Source organism: Lampetra fluviatilis, chromosome 12 (genome assembly GCF_964198595.1).
Source record: "Lampetra fluviatilis chromosome 12, kcLamFluv1.1, whole genome shotgun sequence".
Taxonomy (NCBI): Eukaryota; Metazoa; Chordata; class Hyperoartia; order Petromyzontiformes; family Petromyzontidae; genus Lampetra; species Lampetra fluviatilis.
In genome coordinates, this window is record NC_136286.1 from 8,325,661 (window position 1) to 8,351,321 (window position 25,661).

At 48.1% G+C, this 25,661-nt stretch overlaps 1 protein-coding gene across 1 annotated transcript; it reads left to right on the forward strand.

Annotated features, from left to right (window-relative positions):
* The first annotated feature begins 240 nt into the window (after positions 1-240).
* Positions 241-25,230, forward strand: LOC144934951 (synaptic vesicular amine transporter-like). The gene is made up of 15 exons (XM_078861211.1): positions 241-358; positions 1,837-2,170; positions 4,397-4,455; positions 6,799-6,882; positions 8,428-8,520; positions 9,126-9,215; positions 11,992-12,035; positions 15,844-15,904; positions 18,726-18,821; positions 19,552-19,630; positions 20,495-20,546; positions 21,317-21,380; positions 22,101-22,220; positions 23,620-23,753; positions 25,027-25,230. Exons 1-15 carry the CDS (start codon positions 241-243, stop codon positions 25,144-25,146), a joined length of 1,548 nt encoding a protein of 515 aa, XP_078717337.1. The 3' UTR covers positions 25,147-25,230.
* Positions 25,231-25,661: the final 431 nt, after the last annotated feature.

A 25,661-nucleotide genomic window follows, 5' to 3' on the forward strand; every position in this document is an offset into this window, starting at 1 on the left:
ATGAACTAGTTGACGATTAAAACAAAAGTGGGTTATCAATAATTGTTTTATTTTAATCCCCAGCACATTCCTCTTGTCAGGCTCACGAGCGCCCGCGAGGATCCAGCCCGCCGCTCTGCGCGACCCCTGCCGGCATCGCCGTGCACCGCTAGCGCACCGCTGGCGCACCGCTAGCGCACCGCTAGTGCACGTGGGGGGCGTGCAGGAGGGCGCAGCGGGAACCCCGCTCGTGCCGTGGCCATGGGCGCAATCAGCGGCTGGTTCAGCGAGATGCGCGAAAGCCATCGCTCGAGGAAGCTCATCCTCGTCATCGTGTCCGTGGCGCTCCTCCTGGACAACATGCTGCTCACGGTGGTGGGTGGGTGCCAGCGCCGCGATTGGCAACGCCACCACCACTACCGCCACTACCTTAACCACTACTCCAATTACTGCCACTACCACCACTACCACTACTACCGCCACCACCACTACCATCACCACTACTGCCAACAGTACCACTACCATCACCACCACTACAATCACCACTACTCCCACCACTAATACTCCCACCACTACTACTGCCACTACCACCACTACCATCACCACTATTGCCACTACCGCCACTACCTTAACCTTGCCACTACCACCTTAACCTTGCCACCACCACTACCACCACCACTACCACCACTACCACCACCACGACTACCATCACCACCACTACCATCATCACTACTGCCACTACCACCACTACCACCACCACGACTACCATCACCACCACTACCATCATCACTACTGCCACTACCACCACTACCACCACCACGACTACCTTCACCACTACTCCCATTACCACCACCACTGCCCCCACTACTGCCGCCTCCACCACCAATACTGCTACCACTACTGCCACCACCCCTACCACGACCGCCACTACTATTGCCACTACCACCATCAGTGCAGGATAAGAATCTCCTCCCTGTTGAGAACATTTCATCTGTCCTCCCTCATTGGCCCAGCACGGGCGTAAGGAGTGGGGGCTCAAACTCTTTCACCACCACCAAATTAATTCAGGGCAACTTGAACTATAAAATATATTTTACCAGCTATACAGCTCTTTTTCAGAAGCGACCTGGCCACAAATGATAGCCCAACGAAGTAGCTCATCACGTGCAAATTTACAGCAGCCAAATACTGTAAACGCGTGTTGATTCTAAATGTGGAGGGAAAAATCGGAGGACCCGAAGAAAAATCCACGCATGCACGAGGAGAACATGTCAATTCCAAATATACAGCAGGCGTCAGGGTCGGATCGAACCCACAACCTCCTGTACACCAGGCAAGATAGTTCACATCTCTCCACCACAGTGCCCATTCTATGGAGGAAAGGATAACTAAAGTTTTACTCATGAGCTCACCTGAGGTCTAATTATAATATCTCCTCTGGCCTAGATCAGTACTTTACCGAAAGACCCAAAGAGTATGCATTCCTGCAGTCACGAAAGCTTTAAAACAAGATTTAGATCAGTGCAGGTCATGATGAAGCGGTGGTGCTGTTGTCAGCGCGCTGTGCTACGAATCACGCCACATGAGTTTGATTCCCGGCCACAGCTAACATCAGTGGTGAGCAATATCTGGAACCGATCTTGGGATATCTCATTCACCCAACATGCACTGACCAGGGTGGTGAAGTATGGTCAAACAAACGCAAAAAATATGCCACGGGGAGGCCTTCATCCAGCAGCCACTTGACAAAAGAACTCTACGTTACTATCATTCATTAGGTGCCCTTGTTTAAGTGCTATTATTGACGTTGGAAACCTCTCTGTGCCCTACACCGCAACCGCTCATTTGCACCCGCAGTGCCAATCATCCCCAGCTACCTCTACTCCATCGATAACCACAACGCCACGCAGGCCCAGCCGTCTCCGACTCCAGGGCTCGCATCGCGACCCACCCATCCCGTCCAAAGTCAACGCACGCAGGCGGCTTCGCTCCCAGCGTCGGGGGCTCACGACCTCCCGACCCCCGGCGGGACGAGGTCGGAGGTCGCGAACGGGACTGAGGGGCCGAGCAAATGCGAGGAGGGCTCCAACGTGGACCTGTCGGATGAGAACGTGCGCGTGGGCCTGCTCTTCGCGTCCAAGGCCACCGTGCAGCTCGTGGCCAACCCGTTCATCGGCCTGCTCACCAACCGGTGGGGTCACTCGGCTGGTTCGCCGGCGGACTCGACGGCCCATCGGCGTTATTGTCTACGTCATCGTCGCCATCTTTTGTCACTCTCATTTATTGCATTGAAAGACCTCAAACGAGATAAATGCAAGTCTCTTATTGGTCCTAGAAATTCGTTTTGAGGTGATTAGTGTACCATTGTATCCATAGGTCTGTTAACCCAGAATATTGTTAGATATTGGAAGCGAATCATTTTCATTCATCTTTTAATACAGCGACAAAATAGTTTAAGGCAATCGGCCTCCTTATTTTCTCTCGCGATGCTATACGATGTGTTTTGGAAGTGGAGTTCAGCAAAACTCGTGAGCAGCAAGCCACTTGGAGTCTTTGGAATAATGGTGCAATATGAATGCAGATTATCATAACCGCGCGTATTTTGAGTTTGAAAACCCATCTGATGGTGTCTGAGGTCGCTAGTTAAGTTCAGTCCGGCGTCTGTGAGACATGGAGAGGCCACGCCGTTCTTTTGCTGGATCTTCAACGTTAAGCATCTAGGCGGAGATTTTCGGAAAGGCTGGCCTCATACCGCGCCACCGGCGATCAATTGGTTTCCCAGCTGAGAAAAAAAAGCACTTGTGCGTGGCTCCAGAAAGATTTCCACTTTCGTCGTCTGGTGACAGGGCGGGTGGTGTCGCCCTGAGGCGACTCGATCGACGCCAGTTGCAGAGGTTCACGGTTGGAATCGAGCGGCCGCCCCGGTTATTACCGCTCGCCGTCCGCTGAAGAACTCCTGACGACATTCGCCAGGGCGAACAAAAACTTGCCGTGTTTGAAGATTACACTGCCGATCACTCAATTGGGGATGTTACACTCGGCAGCAATCATCGTCCCCTTCCTGGCAGTCTAACGCACCCCAGGGCACTCTTGGCAATGAGACTCGTCCTGGACTCTTTGAGTTCTCACCCGGTTAAACGCAAAAAACTTGCAACTTGATATGACAATAAATGGACGTCAAAATCAAGGTATTTCTTCCATCTCTCATTGGACTTCTCTCTCAGTGAACCCGCTCTGGCGCTTGCAGACACTTTATGGAACAATTAGGGCTGCAAACATTTGTTTCAGCGTTTGCAGATACCATAAATGTTTATGTACGTATGTTGAACTTCTTTCGTCGCGTACGTAGCCAACCGTGCTAATCTGAGGTTATAACCAAAGCTTTGTTGTCTTTCTCTTTCAAGTTAAGTTTAGTGGAGGGGGGGGGGGGTGCAGTTGCACGATTTCAGGCGTACATTTCAGACACTTTAAATCTATGGCTAGTCCTTAGCATCGTCACAAAGTGGCATATTACCCGGGAATGGTCATTATCAACATCCACGAGCAGAGAGCCCGTAAGTGTCCACTGCACATTTCGTGATTTGCTTCCACTTTCTACCGCCTTGTGCCAATATGCCGAAGAAGAGCCACATCTTTGTGGTTCCAGTCTCTTACGTTGTCAAGCCGTTCACTGCGAGGCCCTGGGTATGGTATCTCGACTAGCTATGACTTTAATCCGGACGTAAAACCATTATTTAGCCGCCCTTGTCGATGAAAAGCGAAACGCGGTGCCGCGGTGCCGGACTTCCTCTGGCGAGAACCGACTTCTTCACCCAGGCTGGGACGATGGCGGCGCATTCGGTTTTGCGTACGCGCCAAACCAGCGGCTTAGTCCATAGACGGGCCAGATAATTTGTGTTTGAACAATAGACAGCTACCTTTAAAGTGACCACCCATACGTATTATGAGGATGAGATGAATTCGTGGCTGTGAATCGTGGCGTCGCTATCGAGTGTGCAGGTAGTGCGACTGCGCCTGGCTCCAGGCACCGGGATGTAATAAAGGGGGAGAGGGTGGTGGGAGATAGGCGGAGAGTCGGGCCTCCACGTTTCATTCCATGCAACATCGCTAAACATGCAACATCGCTAAAACACACGCCATCGCTAAAAACGTGTCATCGCTCGTTCTGAGGTTGCCCAATTTGTGCAACTGTCCTCGGCTGCGTTGCAAACATGAATACAAATGAGAGCAATGCATTCATATAGGGACATCATTCCAGAAGATTCTAAGTTGCTTGGTCACAATTCGTTGTTTTAGTTACATCGTGGGATCGTGAAAGATGACGACAGCTTGAAAAAGCATTCGTCCAGCAGTGGACTGATGATGGCTGCTGCTATGGATGATGATGATGATGATGATGGTTTTTGTCTTGTTGCAGGGTTGGTTACCAGATACCTCTCTTTGCTGGGTTCATCATCATGTTCATATCTACGATAAGTAAGTTATCGTTTCTCCTCCTGTTTTCCATTGCACCGATAAGATCATCACATCTTCGGACATCGCGTCTGTCGATACGATAACGTAATCCTTCATATCACTGCTGACATTTTTGCCAACTGTGCGACAGCAAACGTTTGGTAGTACAGTACAATGCGGCACTGTACCATGTGTTTGCGACAACAGCAGAGATTGCAACATTAATAAGCTTCGTCTTTTAAGGGCAAGCTCAGTGCGACATGTATTCCAAGACGGCCGGCCAACGTGGCAATTTAGAACAAAGAACTCCCCCGAGTTGGGCTCCCTAGAGCTTCTCTCGAGTGGAGACCCGTCCGCCAGCGGTGGCGCGAGCGAGCACTTGCGGAGCTGCGCCTCTAAATTCTCACAGTTGCAATGATTTGTACTTTTAGATTTTTTTCGGTAAAGTCACGTAGGTAAAAAAGAAATAATAAAAAATAATAGCAATAATAATAGAAATAAAATAATAAATCACGACGTTTCGAAGGCAAACAAGTCTCCATCATCAGGTGGGACCGTCACAGCTGTATTAATACAGTAAATTCAGCTGTGAAGGTCCCACCTGATGACGGAGACTTGTGTTGCCTCCGAAACGTCGTGATTTATAATTTTATTTCTATTATTATTTCTATTTTTTTTTACCTACATGACTTTACCGAAAAAAGAGTATGAATCCTTGCAGTCACGAAAGCTTCAAATCTTGAATTAATGCAATGATTTGGATTGATATGACGTCTAAATGCGACTGCATCCCGCCACGCTCTGTCCACCGGGCATTCTACTCGTCAGCTCTCCAACGTATCCCAATTGCAGAGGAGTCCACAAAGAGTAGAACGTGTTGCACGTGTCGTGTGTCTGTAGGTTGACGATTCCCCTGTGATAAATGCACGACGCATACATTTTATAACAATGGCAATGGGCACGGATACACATTTTAAGGAAACTATTTTCCTTCGAGCCTTAATTTTTTTTTACAAGAGCTTAGGGCAAGACAGCGAATCTGGAAGTAGGGCGCTGCCTCTGTGAGAGAGGAAATCGATATTAAATATTCATAATACAAGTGCTATTTGAAATAAATATAACCGATAATAAACAAAGGTGCAGCCCTGCAATGAGTTGTTAACAACACTGTTGGTGGAAGAACTATTTAACTGTTATATTTTACCAGGTAAGGCCCACTGAGCTATTTACCTATTTTGCAGAAGCGACCTGACCACAAATGATAGCTCAACGAAGTGACTTATCACGTGGACATTTACAGCAGCCAAATAATACTCTAAACGCGTGATGTTGATTCTAAATGTGGAGGGAAAACCCGGAGGACTCGGAGAAAAATCCACGCGACGACGGGGAGAGAGAGACACGCAAACTCCAAACATACAGCAGGCATCAGGGTATCGATGAAACCCACTACCTCCTTGATACCAGGCGCGAGGTCGTTAACATGTCGCCTCTGTAGCGCCATAGAGGGAACTCCAGAGAGGCCCTCGACTGTAGAGGGTACATGTTCTACTCGTCCATGCTAGCCACGCGACTTGGAAGAGGACCAATAAATATAAAGCGCCTTTGAAATCAAAACTCAGAGGGAATTCAATTGGCGTTAAATGCAGGAAATAATGCAATGATATGTATTCATCTCATATAAGCTGGGTCATGCCGAAAAGCACTTCAAATGTCATTAGAAATAATAATTACATTTAAATCTTAGCTCGATAAATACATTCTGCGTAGACTATGATCTTAATTTTTTTTTGCAATTGGATAAGTCTCATAGCAGTGCGCAGCCAGTAGGATACAATTTAATTTTTTAAAATGCACGGACGTAATTGGCCTGCATTATAATTATTGTTGAGGAGGGCACAGTAATTAAATTGTGTTCAATTAAGGCACTTAACCATCGGCTGAAACCCAGTACTTAGGGGGCTTTTATTTGTTGCCTGCCCCCCCCAACCCCCCTTGTCCACGCGTGCGGCCTATCCGGTGTAAACAGCTGTGTTTGTCTTTGCGACGCCTCGCTCGGCTCGCTGGCGGCAGCGTGGCGGCCTGCGGCCCACCCTTGTGACATCACAATTGGAAAAACAGGCATGGGGGGTGGGGGGGGGGTCACACGAGGCAATTGTCCAAAGCGACGGTGAGGATTTGCGCGACGTCGTCGAGACGCGTGAGCGAATCTCAAGACGCGATCTTAAACGCATCTCGAGTCTGCGCGACGACGACCCCTTTGTGCATTCGGCGAACGCCTCTGGACAAGCGCCGCGCGTCGTTCGCTTGTCACGTTAACTTGGCGGTCGCCGCCGCCGCCTGCCTTCTCTGTCGCTCCCCCAGTGTTTGCGTTCGCCGAGAGCTACGGGCTGCTGGTGTTTGCCAGGTCTCTGCAAGGCATTGGCTCTTCGTGCTCCTCCGTGGCCGGTGTGTAAGAAAAATGAATCAACGGTCCAGCTCGCGTCTGTCTGTTCGATTTCCGCTCAAGGCCAACACCGGTGACGATTATCTGAAGCGGTCCTGGGCCTCCCCTAGGTCGACTCAGCCTCAAATGAGTACCTGGTGCGATGTGTAAATATCGCCACTGGGGAGACAAAGGCGGCCGGACGTGGTTCTGCCCACCCACCCACTCATGTGCCGTGCCGGCCTTCATAGGTGCTCACTAACGGCACTTTCCCCAACAGTCTGTTAAGGCTATACGGGGGATCTTTGTCTTTGTGTGTCTATATAACGCTGGTCCAATGGTTCCAACCACATGCCAACATTTTCCCAGTGGCATGCTTTCCTCCACTTTTAATTTATGATCCCAGTCAGCCTTCAATAACTAATTGCCTTAGGTGGTACATATTCTCTGATGGGTTTTCCAGTTGTGTCCAAGCAACACATATATATATTCATTTATTTACAGAACTTGCTGCACGTAATATTTGTTTTAGTTTTTCTCTCTCTCACACCTAGTTTGAGGCAAACTTTGGGGCCTTCTTCGTTAAGTTGTTAAGACAATTTCCTGCGATTTGTTTTTCTGACGCCATCGTCTTTCTTACAACGAATAGAAATGCATTGCAGGACATGACTGAATGTGCTATGAGCACATTGGCCAGATCTGAATTTTTTTTTATAGATTACAAATTAACATTATACAAACTAGAATGTAGCTGTAATCCAATGGGAAACACGTTAATATTTCAAAAAATATTTCACCATTAGCATTGTTACAATATGAGCCATCGATGTCAAATTTTTCAAACCCGGAATAATAATGACAATTTAAGTTTAGAACACGGTAGGCGCAATTTAAAAAAAAACCTATACCAGCAATCATACCGTGGTTAAATTGTAGTTCTGGCTTCCTGGCAGACAGTGGCTGTGGAGCAAGGCACCATTTAATTGCATGGTGTGACAAGCAAAATGGCAAGTGTAAAGCCGATTATTGGCCGGTGTTAAGTCTCCAAATTGTCAGTAGCAAAATAACAATGGTGACCACTCTGCTCCATGTGCAGCTTTGCAACTTGTTGTCGCGAAGAGATTGGAGGCGGCCTGTGACTAGTCGCCACGGCCATAGTGAGCGGAAGTATACTGGATGTGGTGTGCCTGTTGTGGAGATATTTTCCGGATCACCAGTCTGGACAAATCCTGATGGCATTCAGCCCTGGTGGATGGTATGAGGAGTGGCGGTGCAGCGGTTAGTGCACTGTTCAGTGAACCTGACAAACCGAACTCCATTCCCGGCCACGGCTAACATCACCGGCGAGTGATATTAAAACCGGTCCTGGGTCTCCCCTAGGTGAGACTCGGCCTTAAATGATTTCCTGGTGTGGTGTGTGAACATCTGCACCGAAGAAATAAAGCCGACCGGGTGCACTGCTACTCACAACTCCCCGTCGTGCGCCGTGCCGGCCATCATCGGCGCTCACTCACAGCACTTGCCACGACAGTCGATGTAGGCTTCACAGGGGAACTTTGTCTTTGCAGGCATGGGTCTGCTGGCGAGTGTGTATCCGGATGACGAAGAGAGAGGCAATGCTATGGGCATCGCTCTGAGCGGTCTGGCCTTGGGGGTGCTGGGTAAGGAGTCGCACGCACACAGCCTGGAGTAACACAGTGCACACGGTTTGCACGGTTGGCTACGTATGGAGCGAACGGAGTTCAACACACGGTACATACATCACGTGCTGCTAGAAAACGAAACATCGATTGGAAGCACAGGGCCGAGAGAAAGAAAGATGAGCACATGGATAATGGGGGACACAAGCTCGCTCGGAGACATCGTACCGAATGCCGAGAAAAGTTTCTGGGCTTGGAAGGGAAGATGATGATGATTGATGGACAAGACTGGTGATGGCATGGCAGCCAAAGGAGAAGATGAGAGGACGACCACCGCAGAGATGGCACAGTGAGATCAGCTCACCGAGAGCGGTGGCCACAGGCATGCGGAGACATTAATCCAGCAGTGGATAGACCATGTCCGCTGCATGTTGATGATACAAACAAATGGACATCAGTTGTGACGCAAAATATTACGACGTGTTGCATTGTGAGCCTTTTTGAAAAAAAATTGCCGTCGATAAATCGATGCGCACCCATCGTCGTCGTTCCACGACCAGACGACAGACGGACTGCGCAGCGCTCGCATTTCGCCAATGACGACAGCGACCTTTGTGCGTTTGCAGTGGGGCCGCCCTTCGGCAGTGTGATGTACGCCTTCGTCAGCAAGACGGCGCCATTCCTGGTGCTCGCGGTGCTGGCGCTGTTCGATGGAGGTAAAGCGCCCCGGCGCATCGCACACGCAACGAAGATTGCCCCCCCCCCCGCCCCCCACCACAACCTCAGGTAGTCGTGTGACCACTATCCGTAACTTCACAGAAACTCAATCGGGGGAGCAGTGGTCATATTTCTGCAGAATAGGGAATCTATATCCATCGAAGGAGAAAACTGTGCAGCAACTGTCCGATCCCAGTGTATCATAGGCGTCACTTCATTTAAGCCAATTCTGACATATTCTTAGGTTTTCAGGTTTTTTCGGTAAAGTTCGGTAAAGTCACCTACGTGACCTAAGAATATGAATCCTTGCAGTCACGAAAGCTTCAAATCTAGAATAAATTCTTACATTTTTGGGACCCAGTGCACCACGTCCAGTTTCCCTCTCGCGATGTCCATATCTGCGAGTCGCGTGCCTACAGCAGTCTACCAGTGACGTGGAAGAGATCGAGTGAGAAATTAAGCCCTGAGCATGGAATTCGGGAAAAATAATACAAACACAGGGTCAACAGCGCAAGGATGTTCAGCTCAATCGCTGACGATCAGCAACCAGGAGAAGGCAATGAACGCGGCAGCACGATGGGATGGGACGTAAATCGTCCCTTCTCGACCGAGCCTCTGATCTCGCATTGAAATATTCTCAGGTTTTTTCGGTAAAGTCACGTAGGTAAAACATTAAAAGTAATGAAAGTAAAATAAAACAAAACAAAAATAAAAATAAAATTCACGACGTTTCGGAGGCAACACAAGTCTCCGTCATCAGGTGGGACCGTCACAGCCAGATTAGCTGCATCAAGTGAAGCAATGATTCAAGACGTAATCCCTTATAAGCAAAAAAAAAAAAAAGATCTCCAAAATTCTAAACAAACATAAGATCCAAGTCCGATTCAGCACAGTGCATAAAATCCGTGATCTGATTCCATCTGTGAAGGATGTCGTTCCTGACTTACAGTATCCTGGAGTCTACAAATTGAGTTGCATTTGTGGTGATTGCTACATTGGAGAAACAAAACGTCATGTTGCTGATCGTGTCCGCGAGCACAAGTCAGATCTGAAACACGGCAGAACTGATTCTTCGGCCGTTGCCGATCATTGCTACAACTCGGCGGGCTCTCATGAAATTGTCTTTTCCGAGACCAAGGTTCTCTGCAAGCCTCCTGGCTACCATCAAAGGTTTGTACACGAAGCCATACAAATATACAAACACAGACATAATTTCAACCGTGATGATGGGTACAAACTCAGTAATCACTGGAAAGATGTTATTAACCACGCAAAAAAGACTTAATTACACTTTTTGGACCATCTTATCTGACAGGCACTATTTTAATTTACTTCACAGAGTGTTAACATCCCCAGTTATTTTTAACAGTACTCTCTTCATTTTTCAGCCTGCATTGGTATAAACATGGGCATTTTCGTTCCTTTGTTCTATCATGTGTATCAGACCTCCCCTCCCCCCTCTCTGCCCATTGTGTTGGCGTGCGCAGCAGCCGCGTCCAAGCCGTCGCCAAATGTTTTGTTGGCTCCCTCCCCCTCCCACCCCCCTCCCTCCCGATACGTTCCATTCATTGGCTACCACATTCTGATGAACTCCCCCCCCCCTCTCCTCCCCCCTTCAACTTGCTTATAAGGGATTACATCTTGAATCATTGCTTCACTTGATGCAGCTAATCTGGCTGTGACGTTCCCACCTGATGACGGAGACTTGTGTTGCCTCCGAAACGTCGTGAATTTTATTTTTATTTTTGTTTTGTTTTATTTTACTTTCATTACTTTTAATGTTTTACCTACGTGACTTTACCGAAAAAACTTGAGAATATGAATCATTGCAGTCACGAAAGCTTCAAATCTCGCATTGAAACCTGCACGTCTCCGTACGTGCGGACGATCGTAGCCGAGCTACGGGATACCTGACGATGTTCCATTAGGGCAGGAGTGGGCAACCTGCGGCTCCGGAGCCTGCATGTGCCTCTTTACGTTACTGCTTCATCACGTCACGTGTGCATGCATTCACGTGCATTGCGGCTCTTGAAATATTGAGTTTTGTACCGAATTCGAAAGAAAAAACAAACGTCTCTTCTTGTTATTTTGGTTTTGCCAACCCCTGCACTAGGCCTAGTGAGTTGCAAGTTTGTTTTGTAAACATTGTCAAGCCTACGCTTATGAGCAGAAGGATGTAAATGATGAAGTCGTTGAATCTGGGGCCATAAAAAAAAAAACATGACGGCCCCCGGAGGTCGATCGCTTTCACTCGAAGGGCACGGCGAGGCGAAAGGTTCCACGCGAGAACCACGTCGGGTGGCGTGCACCATCTGTGACCCTGCTCGTCGTCGGTGACCAGAGCACTTCACCTCCCGTGGAATGTGACTGGCAGAACGCAGGCGAAGACCACTAGCAATCATGACGAGCGATAGCGAATGTTGCCAATCGCCAATGTGCACTTTGCAATGGGTCCTGTGGGTTTGCACGACCGAAGCGGAGTATGTGGGTAGCACATCGTACCACATTTCATGCAACAAGCTCGACGCATTCGTCAAAAAACTTTTGTAAGCAGAGACATTGATCTCTCTCCGCCATGAGGAAGAGCAATTGATGGAAACGTTGCCTATTACACATAACATTACAATGTTCCCTTACGGGCAGTGTTATTGACTAACGTGTCGAGTTTTTTGTGAGTTTTGTAGTCTTGTACCGCTGCTGCCAATGCAGCATTACAAAATTGTAATGAACGCAGCTCTGTGTATTAACGTGCACTCTGAATTGGTTAATCCCCAGCCTTACAGCTGTGCGTTCTGCAAAAGCCCAAAGCAATAGCCGAGGTGAGTGAACCCTCGGCCGCCCTCCACACCCATGCCTGACATGCACAATCACATTGAAACCCACATGCCTCCAAGCCGCCGCTGATACGGCGGTGTGTGCCACGTGTGGCCAACGAGAGCGAGTGGCTTACCGTGGCGATTCCGCTCTCACAGATCACCAAGAACGATGCAACTCTTTAAAATTTTTCGCACCGATATAGGTGTACCCGCAGTGCTGTTCAATGAACTGTCGAGATTCAGGGTAGCATGTCGATTCAAGAGTCGATGGCTTTCTATCATGTTCTGGTCTTCCCCCCCCCCCCAATTGTATCCTGATTGTGCACTCGGTGTAAAGTCATGAGACAGACATTTCACTCCGACCGATCACAGAGAAGTGCAACACCCCCCCCTGCCCCACCCCACCGTGTTCGAGAACAGCCCACGGGAAGCGGTGACAACAGAACTACGTTTGAGATCCCCTCACATTAGGCGGCAGAACTTTCCCACCCGACTCGCCACACAATAACGTTCGTCCCATTATCATTCAAACTGATGGATCGTTTATTCTCAGAGCTGAACCACATGATCATATCCAGATGCAGCGCTCCGACCTCTGACCTCTGAGCTACCCGGCCACCTCGAGGCATCGATGTTATTTTTACATTGCTGTAAACGTAGCAGCTGCAGGAATCACGTGAACCCATGACATTCAACATAGACAGAACAACATAAATATTGATATTTGCACGAGCGATATTATTCTTGTATCATGAGCAGAGAGAGTTAATATTAATCGATGAACCAGTGCAGCATTTTACCACTCGTCATCGACATGTTTTGTATGCACAATCAGCAACTATAACAGCCCTGGTGACACTTCGTTTTGTGATTTTATCAAGTTCTCTGTGTGATGCAGTAATCCCACGAATGTGGAATTGAGCACATACTTATATCAACAACTCAACAAATCGGTCAATAACACTGGGGAAAAAATGGATATAATAAGGTGACGTTTCAAGCGATTGTCTTTCTTCATAGCACATGATGTACGATGAAGAAGCGACCATCTCATTGTGAAATTTAAAACATTCATTATGCAAACAACATGTTCCATCTTGCTAAACGACGCTGTCTGCTTTATTATTACGCAAAGTGACACTCCATTGCACACACTTTAGCAAGACTGAACAAAAAAAAACCCGTTTATGTAATCGCTATTCGGTAACTATTAATATGCCAATGTAAGCCTAATATTGAGAAAACATTGTTGCTGTAATTGTCATCAGGCCCCTGTGTGTGAAGTGCATTCTCCCACTCGTATTGTCCATTCTCGCTCTCTGCAGCATTTCAATTGAATGTGCTACGAAGAAAGGTAATTGAACGAAAGATAACCTATTATCTTTATATATAAAACATTTTTTTAAGGCCACAGTGTTATTGAGGGAAGCTGAGGTTTTCGTTGTTATTTGTGCTAACAGAGAAGCAGCTTCACCAAATAATGTATACGGCCTCATATTGTGGAGAATACAGAACAACAATAATAATAATAATACAATGGGTGTTGACAAAGAATGGGAAAATGAATTATATTTAACATCAGTCTCGACGGTCAGAGAATTACATTTGGCCTTTGCACAGTTGCTGAGCAGTGGATTGGGGCCGCGGTGATTTATTGTGACACCAAATGGAATGGCGAGCACATGTGTCGTTTCAATGTTTTCCATGACATTTGCACAGTTAATACGAACGCTTCGGTCGAACTTGCGCACTGTGCTGATTACCGACAACAGATCTTTACAGCTGGCGTGCAGCTCCAACAGAGATGTGGAAATCATGCACGGACTACAAAACCATTGCCCTTTTCCACAGCGGCTTCTTCGAGACACACGCCAGAGAGTAAACAAGAAACACACGCGGTGAAGGGCAGGCAGGATGAGACGGCACCGAGTTCATATTCACCTTGACCACTTTGGGCACGTGTAATTCATCCAATGAGCATCGTTGGTATCTTTCTCTCGTTCTCTTTACATCCCAAGGACATGCAGCGATGATCGTCAAAAGAGACCATCACTGGCACGGGCGGGCGGGCGGGCGGGCGGGTGGGTGGATTGGTGGCTGAGTAAATAAAAAAACAGATTGTGGGTGGCATGGGTGGATGGGGTGGCATGGGTGGATGGGGTGGCATGGGTGGATGGGGTGGGTGCTTGGGTGCGCATCACCCATGCATTGCCTTTACTTTATCCAGCCTCGGACCAGCGAGCGCCCAGCAGTAGAAGGTCAGCCAGCAAACTGCTTTGCATCTCTCCCGACGATCTCCCTCGCTCATCCACAATGGGGAGCTACTGCTCTCGCCCGGGGCACCCCGCTGACATTTTGTTGAGGCGGGTGCCCTTTGGTAGCGGGCAGCCCCGCAGCCGCGATTGTCTGGAGCAGTTCACACGAATCGGGGGGCATGGGGGGGTGGTGAGGGTAGCTGTGAGTTCAGGGTGGCAGCCTTCCCACCCCTCTTTACTCCCCCCCCCCCCCAGTAGCCCTGGGGCAGCTGTAACGTGAACTGGAAAGGTCACGTTACCTATCGGTACTGCGCTCAGAGAAGCTTCCTTGCTGCGAATGATTTCGAGCGACTTCATCTCGCGTCGCCGTCTGTGTTTCACGTCAGTTCTTTAGCGACGATGAGGCCAAATCAATGTCCCGCCCTTGGATCTTTTTTCGGTCGCTGGCGTTACCGACTCGTTGAGTCACAGACCTTATTTTCTTCTAGATATTAAAAACAACATGGCAACGATGATGCACTTCATTTACCCAGGAAAGACTTACCCAGTCTCAGGGCTCTTTTTAAGGAGGGATGTTTGGCCAACCACGTTTACGATTGTTTGGTTTCGTGCCGGAGAAAACCAGAGAAATACCACGCGTACAAAGAGGCAACATTCTAATTTCCCCACTGATGGAGTCAACAATCATTTGCTGCACTGTCATCGCCTGCCTTACCAACCCCATGTATTCTATCCCTTCAAAGTGCAGGACAACTAGGCCCAACCCGATATCTAAATATATTGAATATGTTCAGGTGAATTGGTTTTAGGGGATTCATTCAACATTCAAATTCAGGCATTCATCTTCTCCAGGTGCTTCAGTTTCCTCCCACGTGTCATTCATTGGCCGAGTACATCTTACATATATAGGACTGCAGAGCTTGGGCAATTATTTGCACCAGCTGACAGCACTCGGCTGCCTCCCAACGTGCCTGTGGTCCATCGGCGATTGAGAGATGCAAATGGAACGATATTCATCGAAAACATTGTTTTGATCGTAAGCAGTGATATCGTGTTATGTATTCATAACCGTAGACTTCTGGTTGAATGAGATCTCTTGGGCGATGTAGAAAACAGTCAAAAACAGTGACACGGCTCCGTTGGGGGACAGACGGAAAACAAAACTTGTTTCGACGTATTGCTCAGCTGTTCGCCAGGCTAAAAGTACAGTTCAGTGAAACTCCTCGTATCCGTGGTGATGTGGAGGGGGGGGGTGCTATATTGCGGATCCTATTATCTGCGTTCATCCACCTAAATTACCGCTGCTGTCTACGCAGTTCGACAGCCGCGAACAATCCACTGCTGGATGACGGCCGTTTACCGCCATCTTTCGTGCTCTCGCGATGCAACAATATTATCTCGCTGATTCCGCACACGAGCTGATTTCGTCGCTGCCCTCCGCTGGGGAATGTCTTCTCTGGCAGGCTCGCTCCTCCGGAGTCGCGGACGGTAGGGCAGCGGGACACGCGTTCGCTTTCTCTCTGCGTCGATGACCGTTTTAATCTCCCCCCCCGCAGAGCCAGAAGGGATCCTCTCTTCTCACTCTGCTGCAAGACCCTTACATCCTGATCGCCGCAGGTAAGAACATCGCTCTGAAAAATATCACGCAGTGGTTCTTCATCCTCATGATCAGCCAGCCGCCGATCAATCCACTGTTGGACGAAGTCCTCCGGTAAGCCGTCACCACGTCTCACGGTCACGCGACTCAACACTCCATCCTAGCCCCCCCCCCCCCCCACGACAGAGGTCGCAACCGGGTACCCGATACCCATACCCGGCTACCCGTACCCGGCCGGGTACGGGTAGCCGTTTGCGATCCTGGTGCGGCCGGGTACGGGTAGGCCGTGAGTCACTGGTGAGTAACTGTTTGTCACTCATTTCCCAACGTCTTGTCTCTTCTCACAATTCAAGTTCCTAGATTCAACCCACCCGCGCCTGCAACATGGCTTCATCCCAGAGGTCGCAATCAGGTACCCGATACCCGTACCCTACCCGTACCCGGCTGGGTACAGGTACCCGTTTGCGACCCTGGTGCGGCCGGGTACGGGTAAGGAATCAAAACCAGTTTACGACCTCTGCCGCACGAGCCAATTCCGTTGCTCCATCTCTTCGGCGGGGACGTGCTCGCGGGGCACACTTGCCCCCCTTTGGCTGCCACTCCGTCAGCGAGTCTCGTGGGGGAGGCCTTCGTCCAACGCTGGCAATTTGTTTCGCTTACGATTGTGCCCATGAAGTGCACGTCATATATTGAATTGAATATTTATCGAAGATTTTTTAAATTGTGTTTGAATATGTATAGATCTGATTTATTTGCATGAAATAAATTACGCCCATTTTGCGACAGAGCAGGAGCCATCTCATTGCGTATTTCTAATTTATATTATGCAAAACATATGTACCGTTATGCAAGATAATGCTGTTTGCAGCATGCCTGAACAAACACCTGTTATGTAATCGCAACTGTTAAGTAATCGTTAACTTACCAAGGTGAAACTAAAAATCTGAAAACATTGTTTGTAATGTCATTTTCATCAGGCACCAGTGTGTTAAGTGCAGTCTCCAACCCGTATTATCCACGCTAGCTCTCTGGCCTCTCTATTTATGTGCTGTGAAGGACAATTGCCCAAAACATCACCTAATATAAATATATTCCTTTTAAGACCACTGGGTTTTTGATGAATGTGTTTAGTTACATAAATGTTGTACGTGTGCACCACTGCCATCGCAGCAGCAGCAACACCAACTACTTTGTTGAACAAAAAGCTGCACGCTTAGATACCGCACGCATATTATGAGTATTTTTTCAAGACAACGCTGGCATACTGCGGCCTCACCATCACCCCTGTGCACACAAGAAGCGGACGGGTTAAGGAAGCTGTGGAGTGTGGGCGTGCCAGTAACCCAACCCTACGTTTACACAACAGAGACCCCTATTAAGTGCTCACTGACAGCATCTGTACAGTCCAGGGGCTAAACCCTAACCTGGCAGAATTGGCAGCAGAATAACACCTTGTTTCAATTACAATAGGCATACAGGGCCTCATTTGTGTGCGACTTTTGTAATGATGGATACATTTATTTAAATACGTTATTAGTATCCATAACAGTTTTTTTTTGGGTTAGATTGCGTAAATATATAAGTTTGTCGTTAAACCTGCCACCACCCGACACGCTTTGTCACGTAAACAGAACATGCCAATTCGTTACGAGTACAGCAAACCGATGTGTTGGAGAGCAAAGCCACAACATTTCCAATCTGAGTAAGACGTTTCGCCAGTAATTACAACTGGCCATGGCTCACACCCGTGGCAGTGGCGAGTGATATCTGAACCGGGACCTCGGCCACACCTGGGCCCTCACAAGCATTCACTGACCAGCGTGGCGCTACGGTGGCGAGATGGAAACTACCTTGCCTGGTATACAGGAGGTCGTGGGTTTGATTCTGACCCTGATTCCTGTATAATTTGTAGTTTGCATTTTTTCCCCCTGGTCGCGTGGATTTTTCTCCGTTTCCTCCTGTTTTCCCTCCACATTTAAAAACATGCGTTTCCAGTATTTGGCTGCTGTACATTTCCACGTGATAAGCCACTTTGTTGAGCTATGATTTGTGGCCAGGTTGCTTTTGAAAAAAGAGCCGTATAGCTCAGTGGGCCTTACCTGGTAAAATAAAAAAAAAGTGTAGTTTTGTTTTAAATATGGTAAAACCGCTCCCATATGACCAACACGGCAAGGAGAGACTAACGAATGAACCGTACGTGCGCACACGTACTTTGATAACGATTGCGTGACGTAAATATGTTTGAGACCAGGAGTTGGCAAACCTGTGGCTCTGAAGCCGGGTGCAGATCTTTAGGGACTGCTTCGTGACAGTTAATTATTAAAGACCACCGCCTTGTATTCACACGGCACTGGGGCTTGCAGAATAAAAAAATAAATGTCTCTTCTTGTTATTATGGTTTTCAAACCCTGTTTCAGGTCCTTCTTCAAAAGAGAAAGGGTGTTGAGGAAGCTGTGGTGCGTAGATCGGATAGAGAGGGATGTGGGTGTGCCAGCAACCCAACCCAACGTTTATACAACAGACCCCTTTCAAGTGCGCACTTAACAGCGTCTATACAGTCCAGGGCCTAAACCAGAACCTTGCAGAATTTGCAGCCGAATCATACTTTTGTGTCCACTCATACGACAACTGCAATGTCATATACACCAGAGCTAAGCTCGTCTATAATGTGCACTGGTATCTGTTCTTCAGAAGTAAATTATGCTAACCGGTGTTTGCTTAAGGGGCGTATATTAGGCACAGGAACATTCATGCTTCGCACACCGCCCTTGTCGGCTGTGCAAACGGCGCTGGTTATTTATTTATAATCACCGTTGCGCTCATTGAATTTGTTCGTTGCAGGCGCCATCTGTTTTGGGAACATGGGAATAGGCATGATGGAGCCGCTGCTGCCCATCTGGATGATGGAAACCATGTGTCCCTCCAAGTGGCAGATCGGTGAGTGTGCGCACGGTCCCGTTCTCAACGAGTCCACCGAGCCGATCACGAAACAACCCTCTGAGATTTACTCGCCAATGTGTGCGTGCGTGGGCACGTGCACGTGCGTCACAGGTTGCTGGGTCGACGGTTGTCAGATTGGAAATAAAAAAATAATAATAAATAAAACATAATAAAATAATTCTCACGACGTTTCGGAGAGCAGGTCTGTCGAGTAGACAGTCTACTCGACAGACCTGCTCTACACCTGACGGCGGCTGCTTGCGTTGTGGCCGAAACGTCGTGAGAATTATTTTATGTTTTATTTTTATTATTTCATGATTTACATTCTACGTGACTTTACTGAAAGAACCAAGAAGATGAATGAATCCCTGCAGTCACGAAAGCTTTAAATCGAAATTTATGGTTGTCAGATTGTTTAGCGCAACGGTTTCCCCAAAACTCTATGCCAGAGTTCGCATTTTTCGCAAACCGCAGGCCAGAGTTTGGCCTGAACAAAATAAAAAGGTGGTGGTAAAGTTTCACCGTTTATTTTTGGGAACATGGCAATGGTCATGGTTCAAGCAGTGGGGCTATTTGGCATTTCAGAGATTCGCCAGGCTATTCCTGAAGCCGTCCACCGCCTCGCTGACTAAACCTGGATATCAGCAAATAAACATTGCTGATCAACCCCTCGCCATACGACAGAATGATGTGGAAATTGTAGGACATTTATGTTCTTTCCTCCCAGGCATGGCTTTCCTCCCAGCCAGCATTTCATATCTGATCGCAACAAACATCTTTGGGCCACTCGCTCATCGCATAGGAAGGTGACGTTTTCCTCCCACTTACGCACGCGACCTCTAACGATCACAGCGCGGCACACTGACGTCTATAGGTGGATATCTTACTGCCTACGTACAATTTGCAGCGCTTTGGTCAATCCACTGCTGGATGAGGGCCTCGTCTCGTCACCGCGCGGGTATTGTGGGTTATTTCACCACACATCACAGTGCTGGTCAGTGCGCGTCGGTGAAGGTGAGCATACAATTTGGAGCGTAGATGCACAGTAAAAAAAAATTATTCTGCACTGCCCTCTGATGTGCACCACGGTCTAAATCATACGAAGGACACGAGTTGAACTTGCATAAGGTTATTCTGTCGTCTAGATTCAGTGGTGGCACAACCGCTGATGGAGTAATAGCCACCGGTGTTTGGGGAGTGGTGTCCATGCGCTCCAGTGTCTATTTGTCCGAGAAGCATTGACTGATGAAGGGTTTGCAGACAGTTCGGGTAGGCTGAAGTCTGTAATAACATGAATTTTAATTTTCCGTGACATTTCTCCGTAACGGCTTAAAATGTGGTAGATGCTGAAGACACTTCTAGCCGGCTTCGAAACCGAATCGTGTAATCCAGCAGCTCACACACACACACAAAGTGAAAATATTGGCGACTGAAATTACCGCTCACATTGTCTTTTTCGCCAAAGACGGTTCAATACCCATCATTGTCACTCGGTAAACTGACTGCGGGGGATAGACCCATGACCCCTCAAGGCTCGAACCTTCTTAACAGCATACAATTAGACGATCGCGAAACTGCTTTTTTACGAAGTCAATTTAAAATGAAGCGAAACATTACATCTTTTTAAAATGTGTTTTTTTTTTCTTCTTCTTACCGTTAACTGTTCACAGGTGGCTGTGCTCACTCCTGGGGATGGTGTTGGTTGGCGTGAGCATGAGCTGTGTGAGTCATCATCGCACCAACAGCTGCGACTGAATATTGCATCCTTCATTGAACTTTGACACAATCACGGGTTTTCAGTAGATGTAAAAAAAAATCCCGATATTTCATACCACGAAAGCACGAGAGAGCCCGCTTGGTATTTTGTATAAAAGCAAAGCTGCAGAGACATTCATGTCACAGTTTTTCCCAGTTCATTACTTCATGACGCTCGGAGCAGTTTAGGAGAAACGTCGTCGTGCGTCGATGTTGAATTCAGCCTTGTCCTGGATGGTATGAGGACCACTGATAATATTTAAATGTTTTATTTTAATAATTTTTATAGTACATATATATCATCCTTATGGCGGTACCCCGGGGTACCAAATAATACAAAATGGCCGAGGCAATTAAATATTTTATTTCTGGGACACTATTTTCCAGGGGTGTACTTAACTCCGCGACTGGGGTACCAATCAATCCGAAATCAGTGCCACACTCTGCGATGTCGAAACGCAGCGAGGACGATTGCGCCAGAACCCTGAACGCTCGTACGCACCGTAGCGGTGCATCGTGTACAGCTCGTCGAGACGAGTCGATTGCCGCATCGCCGACCATCAACAGACTAAACATGACTGCATCACGGACATTATGCGAGAGCCGGGGTACCGCCTTAAGGTTCATGCTGTTTGTCTCTTAACTGTGCTTCTTCTCAAGACGAGTATTCACAGCACCCATTAGATTGTGGGTTCGAGACACGTAACATGATCTTTGTTTTCAAAACTGTTTTGCAGGTACCACTGGCTAATGACATTTATGCCTTGATTGCTCCGAATTTTGCAATTGGTTTTGCGCTGGGTAAGTTTCCTTGTACAAAATACGAGTATATATCAGTCTTCATCAGTTTTCCTGGCACAGATTGGCACACATTTTTTCTTCATGTTTTCTGATCTTACCATATTTTGCCATCATCACTCTCCATTCCCGTGCTCTTGTTTTCTCAAGGATACCATCTTTGCATCTCTCCCTTGGTCTATCACTTGTCGTCTTCTTATTCTGTCCATTTGCCACACAAATAACCATATTGCCAAATCGGTTATTCCTCCAACCACCTCATGTGATCGAACCTTAATTTCGTGTTTCTTACATTGTCTCTTTTACTCCAGAATGCTTATACTAAATCGCATTTCATGACATGTATATTAGCCATTTTTTTAAATCCAGGAATGCCACCGAGTCATAGAACTCTTTTTATGAAATGACACCGGCAAACAAGGCCTCTTTTCTTTAACTGCCACTGCCAAAGCAGACGACGCGTATTCATGGTTAACACACCTGCACATCATTTAGCAGGGTGGCTGCCGCACAGTTCGAAGTGCAAACCTCTGCAACAAGTGCACGGGTTTGTTTTGGTTTAGTTTGTTGTCGTTCCCCGACACCTTCGATTAGCACGATTGACTATGTACGGTGCGACAGACGTTCAACATACATACATTCATGTGTGCTAAAGATACGCGACCGCTCGGCCATGCCACCACAACATCGCGGGCGGTGCGTGTTTTTTGCGGGCGCATGCAGGCATGGTGGACTGTTCCATGATGCCCATCATGGGCTACCTGGTTGACCTGCGCCACGTCTCCGTCTACGGCAGCGTCTACGCCATCGCGGACGTCGCCTTCTGCCTCGGCTTCGCGCTAGGCGGGTCCCGCGGCAGCACAAGCCACGACGTTACGGGCCAATCGTAGCTCGACGTTCCGGCGCACGTCCTCGCCGTCTGCTCCTTTGCATGCGTCTAATAAGAGTGTTGGGCTTTGAAAAGTTTACGCGTGATATGCCACTTCGTTGGGATACCGTTTGCAGCCAGGTCACGTCTGAAAAAAAGAGCCATATAGTTCAGCGAGCCCGACCTGGAAAAATAAAAGGTTTCGTTGGATTTGTATCATGTCAAAATGCGGCCGCATCTCGAGCCGCTGTACTTAAAGAGTCGGCACATTTATTTGTACAGAGTCAGTCATTTCAAAGAGACAAAAAGGAAGGTCTTGATCCTGGAATTGAACAGGCTCATGGAGTCAACACCACGCATGGCGAGGGGGAGTTCCACACGATTGGGAGTGTGGGGAATGAGAGATCTCCAACCAAATGAAGGATGCTTGAGCAGAGTGTGAAGAGGATTTGAGTGCTTGGAGAGAGACAGGAGAGTGCATGGACGAGAGTAGAGTGAGATGAGAGGGGAGAGGCAGGAGAGTGCGTGGAGGGGAGTGGAGTGAGATGAGAGGGGAGAGGTAGGAGAGTGCGTGGAGGGCAGTAGAGTGAGATGAGAGGGGAGAGGTAGGAGTGTGTGGAGGGGAGTAGAGTGAGATGAGAGGGGAGAGGTAGGAGAGTGCATGGAGGAGAGTAGAGTGAGATGAGAGGGGAGAGGTAGGAGAGTGCGTGGAGGGGAGTGGAGTGAGATGAAAGGGGAGAGGTAGGAGGGTGTGGAGGGGAGTAGAGTGAGATGAGAAGGGAGAGGTAGGAGTGTGTGGAGGAGAGTAGAGTGAGATGAGAGGGGAGAGGTAGGAGAGTGCATGGAGGAGAGTAGAGTGAGATGAGAGGTAGGAGAGTGCGTGGAGGGGAGTGGAGTGAGATGAGAGGGGGGAGGTAGGACAGTGCGTGGAGGGGAGTGGAGTGAGATGAGAGGGGAGAATGTGTGGAGGGGAGTGGAGTGAGATGAGAGGGGAGTGTGTGGAGGGGAGTGGAGTGAGATGAGAGGGGAGAGGTAGGAGAGTGCGTGGAGGGGAGTGGAGTGAGATGAGGGAGGTAGGACAGTGCGTGGAGGGGAGTGGAGTGAGATGAGAGGGGAGTGTGTGGAGGGGAGTGGAGTGAGATGAGAGGGGAGGTAGGAGAGTGTATGGAGGGGAGTATAGTGAGATGAGAGGGGAGACAGGAGTCCATGGACCAGAGCAGAGGGAGATGACATTTTGGTAGGCAGGGCCGAGTCCATGGAGGATCTTAACAAACGGTGTGATCTTGAAGTTGATCCGAGATTGGGGAGCTGGTGAGGCGATCGGACTATTGGGGCGATGAGGTCTCGTAAACGAGTCATGTGGTCTTGCTGCAGGTCCCTCGGCTGGAGGAGCCATAGCCAAAGAGTTGGGCTTCCCCTGGCTAATGGTCATCATCGGCATCATTAACATTCTCTTTGCTCCGCTCTGCTTCTTCCTACGCAATCCACCGGGCAAGGAGGAGAAAACGGTGAGGCTATTTCCACGACCTCACAGATATTAACATCATGCAGGATGATTTAAACAAACCCTGGTTTGTTTTTTGATCTACATTTTGGAAAAAACACTTAAATACTTGTTCTATCGGCAACAAAAATCATACATTCTCAAAACAAAGTTCTTGAGGAAATTATTTTCTAAGACGGCAACACTGTACTTAGTTAATTCCAAGATGAAGACACTGCAGCAGAGTTGTGGTTTGCTATCGCGCTGTTAATCCAGCATTGCATGAGCACCACTGCACACCGTGCGGTTTGTAGGGGTTACTTAACGAAACTTAACCCTTTCCGAGACACCTGCAAGTTGCAGGGTGGGTCCCGTTCACCGCTAATCATCGGAACGCGCAAGCGGTTAGCTTAAATTTTATTTCAAGAGGCAGAGCGTCATTGTTTTCAAACGCATCGTACTCACCGCAGAGAACTGTAGCGACATGGCCGCACTCTATAGCTGGCGCTAAACTGTGCCACTCGCCCTCCCGCATGGCCTTGTGGGAGTCTCGTTACCAATAGTTATTTTACTTTACGTGCACGTCATTGGAACGGAACAAGAAGAAAAACTGATGACGTACACATACATACACGTACATCATTGGAATGGGTTAACTATACTTAACCACACCAGTCAGTGTGGGTTGGTAAAGGAGGATCAAACAAGTTTGGTGCATAGGACACTAAGTGATTTTGCTTCACTGTCCACAATTGTGGTTTAATAATAGCTCAATTATTATAAAGTTTAGCTAGGGTTTATGTTCAGCTCAACTTATATCAGGGACGAGTGTTAGCAGTGGATGAACAAGTTTACAGAAACAGGAAGGGGTTAGGATGCCAAACGCTCCGGGAGGAACTCAACGTTATATCGCTTTGGGCGACATGTTCTTGACTACAAAAGCATCAGCAAAATGAAGGAAAGCAAATTGAAACCTGCCGAGTTACCCGACATTAAAACACACATTTCAGAGCCATGACATTGTCAAAATAAGCTCTAGAATTAGGGAAGGATATTACAGTGACAATATACGCAACATACGAACAATGTGATCTCAATACTGATCTGCATTGCCCTACGGTAAAACAAACGTGACATTTATCTTTGATACCAATTACGAACTGGTTCCTATGTCAAACTTCTTTTGCACCGTACGTGGCCAACGCTAATATGGCAAGCTCTTATTTATACACTTGCTTGTGTAACCCTTTTTGAACAAGCCAACTATGAACTAATGGTGTGATGTGATCTTGTTGTAGGCCATCCTGATGAGCCAGGGCTGCCCTGTATACACCAAGACGTACCTCACCCAGAGTATGCCGAACCGGATGCAGTCCATTACTGCCGACGAGACCATGGAAGAAGAGAGCGAAGAGTGATGATTCAGCCACATGCATGGTGCAAATATTAGTACACAACCACACACCCGGTGCAAAGCCACAATTTCAAAATAAACGGAAAAAACTAACGGAAATGGAACTTCCATTTAAAATCTTGACACCTCGCAACTCGGAAAAGTTATGCAACATTGTGAAAATCGTGCCATATGCGTGGCATTGCAATGTGTAGGCGGGTTGTTTATTTTGATGCGACTGCCCGTCCCTCCTCCAGCCAGCTGGCAAGACTTATGTTTAATAGAGGATGAGAGCATATAGTCCGTGCATTTGCGCAGGACCCACGCAGCCAGGGTGGAGGGCAGGCGCGACACGAGCACGCACACACCCGGCTCAACGTGGCGGGATGCGGCAGACGTCATTGCGCAGACGTGCACGGTGATGTCCCTACCGGGCACACTCACTTTCGCCAGCCAGCCACCCATCCATCCATCCTGGAATCTAGGCAGGAATCCAGCCAGCAAGCAAATCTTTGTTTCTGATAGAGCATGTATATGATA